At 38.5% G+C, this 12,813-nt stretch overlaps 1 protein-coding gene across 4 annotated transcripts in view; it reads right to left on the bottom strand.

Annotated features, from left to right (window-relative positions):
• The window catches only part of coro2ba (coronin, actin binding protein, 2Ba), an 89,137-nt gene that overhangs the window by 40,885 nt on the left and 35,439 nt on the right, over window positions 1-12,813 (bottom strand). Inside the window, exons 1-2 of one of the 4 annotated variants that reach the window (XM_036584221.1) lie at window positions 10,079-10,283; window positions 7,775-7,830 (exon numbers count right to left, since the gene is read on the bottom strand). The exons of 1 other annotated variant lie outside the window; for it this stretch is intronic. Coding sequence is in view for 1 of the 3 variants with exons in the window: in XM_036584218.1 (XP_036440111.1) it covers window positions 10,079-10,108 (30 nt within the window). In the remaining 2 variants the exon portion in view is untranslated. Of the gene's footprint in view, window positions 1-7,774; window positions 7,831-10,078; window positions 10,284-12,813 lie in introns of those variants that run through there. 2 more of the 4 variants (XM_036584223.1, XM_036584218.1) reach the window with 2 other exon arrangements.

Below are 12,813 nucleotides of genomic sequence, written 5' to 3'. Positions count from 1 at the left end.
TCTTAGGACTGAGCACCCCAGAGCCCAGACCTTAACGTTGTTCATCATGTTTGGGATTACTTGGAACTTGAAAAGCTGAAAATGCAACCAACTTCTAAGACTGAACTTTGAAAGTTTGGAAAAATGTCCCTGCAAATATGCCTTCCTGGAGAAACTGGCAAGTCTCCTGAAAAGAATGGAAACTGCTATAAAGGCAAAGAGTGGACAATATAAGTACTAAAAAAAGATGCCATTTGTAGTTCTTGAGTAATTTTCTGTTAAATATATGTCGCTTTTTTCCTGATGCTGAAAAAGGAACAACTTGCACTCAATGACTGTTTTGACTAGAATATTAAACACATTAAGGGTGGTCCCAGGCTTTTGCTCAGTACTGCACTTATTAATCAACAATATTTTAAGTTGAGAAATTAAGTTCTAATTGCTCTACGTTATCTGTGTGTGGCTACTGTACACTGCCAAAGGCAAATCCAAACTACAGCTCATCCAAGCTAAATCTATTATAGTGAATTATCATGTAACAGCTGAAGACGCACTCTTGAATCTATTTTAATTTTCATTCTTTCACTATAATCACGTCTAGAGTTCATGGGATTGACATCATCTTAAAGCACTAAACCAAAACAAGCTATAGAGTAAAATCCTCTTTTATTACAATGCTTGGCACAACTCTAAATGACTTCATGTTCCTTTGTTTGCGTATGTCCAATGCTTCAAGTCCTGCCAAAATTGTGGTTCCTTTTTGTTTGTAACCCTGAGGTCACAATAAAACACCCATTTAGTCCTTCAGATGTGTGGACAGCTCTCATCTCACACTTATTTCAGAGTGGATGAGAGGGTGTATAAAAATGAAAGATATTTTCTGACTACTTGTGATTTCTGGCAGCACTCTTCCAACAGAATTAGTAAGGCCATAGTATCACTTCTTTCTCTCTCTCTCTCTCTGCTTCAGGGCCTGTTATAATTAGTCTTGCTTATGAGGCTGTGATCAGAGCTCAAAGTGCCAGTGCCTAGCCTCAGCACAGTGATGTTAACTTCACCCAACCGACACAGATACGTTGCAAGCAAATTTCAGGGAACCTTCTGTGCTTTTATGTAGTCCACCTTAGGAATGCAGTTTCTCTACAAGAAGAGATTAACCCAACATTTTACTCTTGTATTTCACTGGATTCTTGGCATGTGAAATGACTGTGCTATTGGCAGGAGATCATTTGCTGAAAGAGCTGCACTGGTAGAAGAATGTGTTCTAAAATAGCACTGAAACAATTTGATGCCAATCAATACTAGACTTACATACGCACGCATAATGTAAGCTCCCCAGACAAAAAATTAGTCACCTTATATCTGGGAGTTCATTGACCTTAAAAATTGCTTCCAGGCAAGAATTGCTTCTAGAAGTAAAAACGCAGGTCCATCACAACCAGTTTCTGAAAGAGCACTCTGCAGGGAAGCGATTTTTATTCACAAAGCCGCAAAATACACCGAAGGTCCCTGTCCATCATTTTTGTCTTTTGGCCGCAATTCTGATGAGAATTTCCTAAAGACTGGGATTTGCTACTGCTGATAGACCCATATGACTGTACGCTTTGATACACCTGCAAATTCAGCTACTTCCTTCACACTATGATGTAAAATGATAATTTACTAATAATATCATGTTTCTCCTTCCACTACCACCACCCCCACCCATCACTGAGAGAAACACTCAGCCAGCTCAAAGATCCTCCCTAATCCTGTGTTTCACTTTGAAATACTTCACTTTACATATCGCTGTTTTTGGAACAAAACCTTGTATCTCCAAAATGATAACTTTACAGGAGAAGGAAAAAACCTACTTTACTTTCAATGTATGTCAATGGAACCAGACCTTTTTCTATGCCATTTTGGGACGATTCTTTTGGCCCATTCATCATGAAATGTACACACAAAAGGTAAATTATGTCAAAAACTGAAAAATGATAAAAATGGAGATACAAGGTTTTGTTCCGACAGCAGTGACATATGTTATGTTTTGGAAGCTGGTATGCTGGTCAACCAGCATGTCCATGTTGGGGGACCAACTAAGCCAGCATCAGATCAGCATAAACCAGCTTAGACTGGCATGGAAAGCATGATTGTCTGTGGTCTTCTTTTTAGCAGGGAAGCTAGCTATTAGCTAATGTAAGCTTACATTCACTGAGAGCTACCCCAGTGAACCTTTCAGTACTGTTTTTTCCTAAAGTAATTAGTAATTAGTATTTTTTAATAAACAACTCTTGTATTCTTACTTGGTGGTTTTCTTTACTAGTACATTCTCTTGTATTTATGCAAAATTATCACTGAAGTAGCAGTAGGCTCCTCTTACTGAAGTAGGGGTTTGTACCTGATTGTTTCTTGCTGCAGGCTGGTGATGCTCTAGCAGCAGTAGCGTTGCTTTTACACTGGGACATTCCCAGCATCCTTTGCCAGCCTCCTCTCTTTCTATTCTCCAAGTATAACTGAACTCACTGGCCCTCTCCACTCAACAGGGAGCATTTAGGCGTCCAGCCAGACAGCTCTGCAATAAGCTGCCAACCCCTGCAGATCAGGAGATGGGCTTTATTGAGTAAGTATTCACAGCACAGAGTGTAAATTAGATCTCCTTACATATGCAGCATGTGCAGGGTATGATGAATGGTGCACATGTATCCTGTGTGATTTAGCAGATGTTTGCAAGTATCGTATGTATGTTTGTTTATATGCATATGCAGTTTCAGTGCGTATGCAGATGAATGGGTGAGAAAAATGTGTTTGATTCTGTGTGTGTGTCTTAGCTGAGAGGCAGAGCACACTAGAGAGTTCACTCTGTTTATTGACTTTTCCTCATCTTGCCTGCAGTCACTGCTCCTATGCTGCATTCCCTCTTCTCTCTCTCTCTCTCTGGCTCAGCAGGACGGTGTTAGGATGCTAAACAAAGCAGATATGGTTTCATTTTCATAAGAAATGCTCACGGAATAGCAGGGGTTCACCATCTGTGTTATTACTATCTCAAGTTCCGCATGTGTACTGAGTGTATAAAACCCGCCTTGGACAACCTCAACTGCTTTTACAACCAAACCTCTAACCCCAAGGTCCTAGTGAATCACTCAAGCATCAGCAACTATGTTTACATTCACACTAATGGCTCAGTATTAGTCATATGACCATGTAAACAGCTCACCCGATCTAAACTCAGCAGTAGCCGACCTAAGCTAAGCACGATTAAGGCCGATATTGGTCTACTGGACTACTCAAGATAGGTCTAGACATTTAAACGCTTGGATCCCTCCATAGACACTCATATAGAGTTTCTGTGACATTTTACGGCACTTTCTGCAGGACTGCTTGCAAAACATCAAGAGGAATGTGAGTGACAAAAGGCAGTCTTCAGGAAATTAAGAGGCATCCCTTATTTAAACATTTTGTCACAAATAGATAGGATGGGATATTTAGATGGAAATAATAATGATATTTTCATATAAATAGAAACTCACACATATGACACTGTTGGGGTGAGCAATAAAACATCACAATACATTTTTAAGATGCATAATATGTATTGCAATTAGTATTTTTTTCTGATGTTTGATTAATTGGAACAGACAAAAAAGATCAAATAGTGCCACATTTTAAAAATGACTATCAAACACACAAATACACAATCTATGCCTCTTATCTTCCTGGGATGTTGAAGCCTATTCCAGCGGCCATCGGGCAGATGGCAGGAAACACCCTGGACAGGTTGCCAGTCCATCACAGGGCAAACATGAGGAGAACACGCAAACTCCACACAGAAATGAGTTGCCTGGCCGGGGAATTGAACCCAGGCCCTTCTTGCTGTGAGCCGTGCCCCCAACTGTCAAAAACACTATGAAAAAGATTAGGGACTTTTATTTTGAAAAGCAAAAAACTAGGATAAACAGTTTAATTTTAAATGGGTCAAAAGAATTACTATTCAAAGATTACTTTTCTAATCAATTAACTAAAAAATGTAAAGCAACCAGGTAGCTAACATTTTAAAGTTAAAACAACAAACGTTCTTTACAGTGTGTGAATATTTTTTATTCAACACTCCACAACAACATTGTGCTACACTAAATTATTAAACAGGCCTAATTATGCTTTCTTTGTGATGAAATATGAAGTTGGTCAGTGTTTTTAATTCATTTTTATTTGTCCACAATATGCTCAGAAAATCACATTGTGATGTAATTCATCACAACAGCAATAAATATCATCATATTTCTTATACCTATTAGATGTGTCATGTTGTTGCTGAGTTGCACTATGCTGCTATATGTGGTCAGGACTATAATGCTATGTTTACATTATGGCAGTTGGTGGTCCACAGCAAACTGGATATTCCATGATTTCAATGGAGCAGCAACAGAAAATTCCACCACCACCAGTGCAGCGGTCAGCAGAACATTTCATTAAAAGTTCAGTTTTCCAAACTTTTGCCATCAATCAATGATGGTGAACTTACATTATGAACCATCATACCTACTTAGAACACAAGGTACTGGCTCACTATTAGTACTTAAAATTAATAAAGTTATGTAAGGGGTGGAGCCTTTTCATACAAAGCCCCCAGCTTTGGAATAACCTTCCTGACAGTGTTTGGGACTCTCAGTGTCAGTTTTTAAGATCTAGGCTAAAACCCTACTTGTTTAGTCAAGGCTTTGGTAATTAGTTTTTCCTGTTAGACAATGTGCAGATCTGAGAGTTCATTGAAATAGAGTATTACGACAAACTGGGACTGTTGGTGATGTCATCCTCTCATGCACTCACTCACGTTTGTTGAAGGTAAAGCAGAGGGGTGGTTACATCTCAGGGGTTCCTTTGTCTTTGTTACTTTCTGGTTCCCGCTTTTTAGTTAGGCTCTAATAGCTAAACCTGCCTGAGTCACTGTTTGAACTAACTGTTGCTGCTCCTTCATCTGCCTTGATCGGGAGTGCCCCTGCTTGCCCACCGTCTGGACCATTTTGACCACCATGGAGCTTCCTGCTATCCAGGGCCGTGCAGAAAGCCTCACCTTAATGTGACTCAAACTTTTGATGATACTGATGTCTGCAGACTTTTTAATCATAGACATTGTCTATGCTTCACAATACCCTGAGCTCCTCATCATTACAGGCTTCTCACAGTAATCACTGATGTTCATGGATTTAACTCTTGTTTTTTTAACGCTGATGCACTCCTAACAGTAGTCACTGGTTTTCACTGGTAACAGTGACAGTGCTTCATAGATCTCATTATTACTCTGATAGGCCTCCAACTGTAGCCATTCTTATAACTGGTTAATCTAAATACTTCTTTCAAATGACAGAATCTTTTTTTATCTTTTTTTTCTCCATATTCAATATTGTATATTAACTGTAAAATGTTATCCTCTGTTTATACTGTTCTCATTATGTTATTGTTTTGCTGTTCGGAGTCAAGTAGAGGAGGATGGGTTCAAGGCTCAAGGTTTCTTCCTTTTGCTTTTAGGGAGTTTTGTCTTTGCCACTGTCACCACTGGCTTGCTCATTGGAGCTTGGACCCAGATTTTCTGTAAAGCTGTTTTGTGACAAAGCCTGTTGTAAAAAGCGCTGTATAAAAAATACTTGACTTGGTCTTAAAAGCGCATTGTCCAGGTGCAGCCAGTATTATACAACAAAAAATGAAAAAAATACATCATCAACATCATCTGGCTTTTTTGCACCTTAAACTATCCTCTAATAATCATCCATTTTTGCCGGTGACACTTCACCATTTCAACATTTCACCATTGATCTAGTTCCACTATGAGGTCCCACTGCAGCTTAAGGGAACTAACCTTTTATGCAACCCATGAAATTATGTGGTACAGTTTCTTAGACTAAGAACATGGGCTATTGTATGCATGTAAATGAAGATAATAATCGGATTTTTCTTAGAGCTGTGAAAAGACTTACTGCTGTTGAATTAGAGGCAGGCTAACTACCCCTCTGAACTGCATCAGCTTCTTCCTTCCTGTCAGCAATTAAAGAAATTGACCGATGATGAAGCTCACAGCTAATTTATTCATGCCCTGTCTAGCTGTCAAACGCTGTAATCATTCATAAACGTTATTCATGAAAAAAACACTGGCCGCCTCAAAGCACTCAAATTAAATCTCTCTTATTTAGCACCATTCAAATTCAAGCAGCATCCAAGAGAGGAAGCATATGTCCTCTGTCTTTAGAATGGGACACACAAAGTGATTGAAAGGCCTTCATTAGGACCGCCATTGGAGCCCTTGTGCTTGATCCTATGGACTCCTCGCAGTGCCAGTGTTCAGAGGCCTTTAGAGCCTTAGCCGTTCTCCCTTTCGGCCCCTCATGGCTATGGTTGTGGCATTCTCTCTCAGCAGGAGATTACTAACATAGAACTGGAGCTCTGCTGGCTGTTTTGGCAGCTTTTGATCCAGCTGTGGCCTGGAGCTACTCTCATACGCTCAGTTACAGCTGGGAAAGAGCCAGCAAACACCAGCTAGCCCTTCGTTCAATACAGAGTTGGGGTGAACTAGCCAGCTTTATAGAAGGGATGCAAGTAGGGATGGGCTTTGGGGGATTGTAAAGCACTCCAATACTGCAAATCTTTAAGTCTTAGCTCCAGGCGTTCTAATATCGACCGTAAAATGGACCTAAAGACCTCAGCCTCTTTGCTAGCTAAAGAAATATGAAAAGGATAATAAAAGAATCCCATGCCATTTCAATGGGCTATATTCTACACTTTTCTAGAAATTACATTTTCCTACTTAAGTCTATTTATAGTGTTTGTGTAGTTATTTTATTTACCAAATTTATGTACCAAAAACATGCCAAATTTCCAACCTCTCTTTATCCCTTAGAGTCAAACAAATTATTTGCAGGTTGTTATTGCTCCTTTAAGACTGATTTAGGTAAATAACCTATGTTCTGATAGTTTGGCCTATATCGTGCCTCATTCAAAAAGCTGTTCAGACTAAAATGTATGGAATAAACAAAATGTCAGGAAAAATAAAAACCAAACCACTCCTTTTGGATGTCTAGATACTTTGGAAAGCTGCAATGACACATTAAGCAGCACAGTGTTCAAGTTTCTCCAAATCTCCAACAACTCTGCTACAGACTGACTGCAGTAAGAACACCCCTTATCACTTCATGGTGGACACTGCAAAAAAATGTTATTTCAGCAAGTGCCAACACCATAACTATAATACTACTATCCATCTTATTTATAGATGGTTTTTACTTGAAATTGTGACTTAAAAAGACCTACTCTCAAAAAGATATTCATGATATGGACTACATTTAAGATGATTTCACTCGCCAAGATATCATTATTTATTATACTTTTACAGTGAATGGTCAGGCTGAACTCTAAGTACTGCTAAAATTTCAAAATGTATCATTCATATCCCAGCCCATACACTCCATACAACAGTTAAGGTCTGTATAGTCAAGCTGTAGTTATGAGGAGTGTTTCAGCCTAGACTGCACAATACAGGACAGCCAATCAGAGCAGAGGATATTTACAAGGATCACATTTAAAAGCACAGTACAGTTTCATTCTAAGGGATAAAGAGAGGTTGGAAAATGGTCATGCAAAAATTAATTACAGTTGTTTTGGTGCATTAAAGCACACAAACATATGTAGAATATGAGCCCTTAAAGAAAAGAGGACAATGTAGGTTTTCCACAAAACAGGTCTTTAAATGCCAAAACAACGTCAAGCCATTCTCAGCCAAACACAAATGCTGCTCTTCAGAATTTCAAACACATGCTTGCTTACTCACAGTAATAAAGAAATTTCCTCTTTGACGGGCTTGTATTGTGTAGTAGTGACAGTGCCCTAAGGAGCAGAGACACAATGATATGGATTAGTGGATCTCAGTTGAGTGCGCGGGATTAAAATGACTTCAGCAGTGGTCCAAAATGTGTGTAAATTCCTGTTTTGATGTGGGATGCTGTTGGGACAGTGCTTAGAGGAGGATCTCAGTGAATTGAGACATAGTGTACTGTCTGAGGACATTTTGTTGCTTCTTGTTTGTTTGTGTTTTCCGGAGGATAAAAAAGCTTAGTGTGATCATGTATGAATAACAAAAACAATGCTTCATGAAAAATGAAGACTGAGGGTGGTATTTACTGCTTTCAGGAAGATCTCATTTGTACCTCTCATTCAAGATATTTTCACAGTTTTACACAAATTCAGAAGTTGGTATGCAGCACTAAAGACAAATAAGTGTTGATAGTCTTGAAACTAGTGAGTTAATTATGACTGTGTATCTAAGTGAGAGATAAGGGGAAAAGAGCCTGTGACTGTGCGATCATTAGTTGTGTTAGCATGAAGTGAGGCTTGTAGAAGCTACTGCATCTTAAGCCCCAAGCTGAGGTCACCATATTACCACTAAAGCCTCTGCTTGCTACTGCTGGGAGTATAGCTTATTGGACACAGTGGATAGCAGTAAACAAAGCAAGGAATAGTGGCCAATATTGCAGACATTCAGTCTACCAGAATATTGAACTGGGAAGTGGAAGTGGAGGGCTGTGTAAACACACATGGATAGCTAGGGATGGGCAATATGACTATATGTTGTTGTTGCTGTGAAAAATTCCATCACAATCAGTGGTGGGAGTAACACAGTACAAAATAACATGTTACAGCAATGTGATTACATTGTTTTGTAACAGTTTACAATCTTGTAATCACAGTTACTGATCTAATAAAATGATGTTATTTCATTATTCGTATGTCTCTAAAAAACAATGTTAATAATAATGACTATTTTAATTATATAAATGTTGTTATAATTATTAACAATTGCATTATAAATGTTAATTCTAACACAATACTAATGAATTAAAGAATACATTTCCTCTATATAGATTATTTGTGTCTGCACTTGTATGCAGTCTGCTCTCTTGTGCAGTACCTGTGACAGCTGATTGCATGACTTTGTGAATGTGAGCAGCACAGCACTAGTGCACAAACCTCACCAAACAATCTGTCAAAGTATCTGATCATGCTAATATGAAACTGATGGATGAAGATCACCCAACCTCACCTAGATACCAGACTTGATTTTCATTCAGAAACAGCTCTGTAAGTTTTACATTTTACTTGTAGAGATTTTATTTCAAGCAGCTGTTTTTGAACTGTTTAATTTAAAAGACATCAAAGTGTAATGACTTTTGTCCATCTTTAAAACGTCCTTTGATTTTTGGTTTTATCATTGTGCACCAGCGGGTGTGGAAAATGATAATTTACTAATAATATCATGTTTCTCCTCCCACTATCACCACCCCCACACATCACTGAGAGAAAAACTCAGCCAGCTCAAAGATCCTCCCTGATCCTGTGTTTCACTTTGAAATACTTCACTTTACATATCGCTGTTGTTGGAACAAAACCTTGTATCTCCAAAATGATAACTTTACAGGAGAAGGAAAAAACCTACTTTACTTTGAATGTATGTCAATGGAGTCAGACTTTTTTCTATGCTATTTTGGGATGATTGTTTTGGTCCATTCATCATGAAATTTACAAACAATGTTAAGGGCAGCAGGCATTTCCAAATTATTTTAAAAACTGAAAAACACCAAAAATGGAGATATAAGGTTTTGTTTCAACAGTAGCGATATATAAAATGAATTTCTGATGCTAATTGACTCTTAAACTCCTACAGATACATGTATTACAAAAAACTTGATAAAGCTGAATCCACCCATGAACAATGTGCAGGAAAATGTTTTAAAACATCTATTTTTGGGGAACAATCAGCACAAGCTGCCGGAATTATCCCTCCAGTCAGCAGTGTGGAGTCTGACAGACAGGATGGGTGCAGTCAGACCACACCAGCATCCTACAGATTCTTATCAGAGAGAGAGAGAGAGAGAGAGAGAGAGAGAGAGAGAGAGAGAAAGAGAGAGAAAGATAGCATCTCTATCAGACTCATCTCTTCAAGCTTTAAATAATTCACAAGGCAATTTCATAGACAGCTTTGAATTGATCACTGTTTGAAAACCAGCATTAAAATCACCACTAGCAAAGCATGTGATCAACTCTCTAACATTCAGAATGGAGCAAAATGACAACTCACGTGTGAAAATCGTCCAACTCCCTCTATCATGTCAGGAGACAATAAACAACACCTGGCTGCACAATCGAGGACAGAGCAAGGTGTCCTCAACAGAGTTATCAAAGCTTTAGAAGATAAGAAATCAAGGAAAAAAAGAGGCAGAATGTGGATGTGGATGCTGTTCAGCAGTCAGTCAAGGACAGACAGACTCTACCCTTGAAGGAATCGGTCAGGCATGAAAAAAGATCCTCCCTATCAAGACTTACACGAACACTCCCTCCTGTTCACCAACCCTTTATCTTCCATATGTCTGTGTGTCTTTGATAAGTCTCTGTCAGTCAGACACACCCACATATTCAACATGTTTCTGGTAAACACTTTCCTATCCTAATTCAGAATGAGTGCTCTTTAATGCTCTTAGTGGTTACAATGGGAAAATAATGGAATGATTGAAGATAAAAATGCATCTTAAGGTAGTCATTCAACTGCATGTATGTTGGAATGTTGGAATTAATCACAACCAATTGTAATACTATTCTTTTAAATATGTGCTAATGCTTTGACCAAAATAATATATGGTGCTATTTTAAAATCTAAAAATAAAAACAAACTAAAAACGTTTACTGTCTTCATACCACTACAATGTAATGAGTTCGAAGTTGTGAAGTTACTTCACTTAGTTACAACACTTAATACATAGTACATACGAAGAATTGTCCCAAGAATGTTGGGAAAGAGAACCGGCAGAGCACTAGAGAGGATAAATAAATAGATTAATTAAAAAGATTATTAAGCATTAATAAACTGTTAGTCTACGGTAGAGTACATGTTCTACTGTCTCTGCTGCTTTTCTAGAGTAAGCATAAAGTCCGAGGAGAGTAACTGTAGTGTGAAAATATAATACTTCATAGTTTTCCACAGGCATATATAATATCAGAGTGATTCAGCGTGGATATGCATAAGTGTGGATAGTTAGCATAAAAAAGTAACAATCGCAAAAATGGACATTGGACAGCGCCTAGGGTTAGACATCTGTAATTACCTTGCAAATATTGCATCATCCTACATATTGCAGGAGAAAGCTTACAAATTACTAGAATCAATTAATTATTTGGTCTGTGGAGGGGTGACTGATCTGTCTTTACCATCAACTCACCATTGTGATGGCAAAGGTGATTAATAACTGCCTATCTATGTTTGATGGGGTTAATCAGCGTTTGCTTGACATTAGCTTAAGTCATGTGAACCCGCTAACGTTCTGGACTTAACGCATTCATTGTTTAGCTGAAGCCTAAAAGATCTAGAAATAAAAAGACTGCAAAAGTAGATCATCAATGTCAACTGTTAATAGTGAACAATTCTCAACACCTGAAAATGTTTACCAGCAAAACTACAGAATTCATCCTTCACCTATACGATGAGCCCTGCTAGATAAACCAGCATAGACCAGCATGCCTAGTCACCAGCAGAAGCAGCATATAAAGTGTTTTGTGTGATTTTCAGCAGCAATGGAAGTTGTTAGGCTGGTTACTAGCAAAATCAGCACATGTTGTGTTTTGGATGCTGATATGCTAGTCAACCAGCAAGACCATGCTAGGTGACTAGCTAAAACAGCATCAGACCAGTACTAGACTAGCATGGAAAAGGGAGATGACTATATGTTTTTCCTCTTTATTCTTACTATCCAAAGATTTCTCCTTCCTCAGCTCTTCAGCCTCTTTCCCATCACAAAGTCAGAAGGCCAGGATGCTGTAAAAGCTACGCCATTTTGTTTTTTGAACTGTTGTTACTACAACCAACACACCTTGGATATATTTTATCTATCAGGATGCTTTATTAATTAACAGTGTACAGTGTTATATTATTAATGATTTTCATTAAAAAATCAATTTGATGATAAAAAAGCATGTAAACTAAAAACAGAGTAGACAGTAGCTGCTGTTGACCATGTATATGTTTGTGGGACTGGGGGTGGCTGAAAGTGGAGCTCAAAGTTGGGGGAGATGTTGAGCTTGTCTACGCTCAATAACATGACTGTTGTTAGCCCACCAATGAAACGTAAATTAGCACTGCTGAAAATTTACCCCAAAAACCTTGCATTAAGCATGTAGATGTGTGTTGTGTGTGTAGAAAACATTCAGAAAAATAAACATTAGCCCCATGAGGAAAAAACAGCTTGATAGCTAATGATTTTAATGATAGCAAATTGACTATTGCTAGCTAGCTTGTTTTGCTTGTGTTACAGTTGTACTCCAGACATGAAAAGAGTACAGACTAAAAGAATAGAGGTGGGCACCTTTGTTATTGGTCCATTTCACCACAGTCCAGCTCCATAAATTGAGCAAGTTTCCCCAAATGTATATTCTTGTTTCAAGATCAGGGGTAGGGTGTATGTTGTACCACATTTCTACCTAACAAACAAGAAAAACAGCCATTAATATGGAAGAGAAATCTCCAGCTAATTGTATTTGTTCTGAAGCGTTCTGCTCACCCTCTTAGTGCCTCTAACTCGTTGATCATATTGATTGAGAGAGACGGCACCTCAGAGAGCTGGGACTGTGTGTGTGCCTTTGTTGTTTTGGTAGAGTGTCCTGCTTTAAGTCATTAGTGGTCAGTGTGTCTGTGATGAGCTGGGTAACAGATGGAGTAATGGGGATTATAGTGTGTGTGTGTGTGTGTGTGTGTTTGCATGTGTTTGTGTGTGTGTGAGGGGTGAGGGGTAGTGGATGAAGGGATGGAACACCCACAGTGATGTA

The sequence above is a fragment of the Colossoma macropomum genome, unplaced genomic scaffold, assembly GCF_904425465.1.
Source record: "Colossoma macropomum unplaced genomic scaffold, Colossoma_macropomum, whole genome shotgun sequence".
Lineage (NCBI taxonomy): Eukaryota > Metazoa > Chordata > Actinopteri > Characiformes > Serrasalmidae > Colossoma > Colossoma macropomum.
This window is presented reverse-complemented; position numbering and strand designations above follow the sequence as displayed.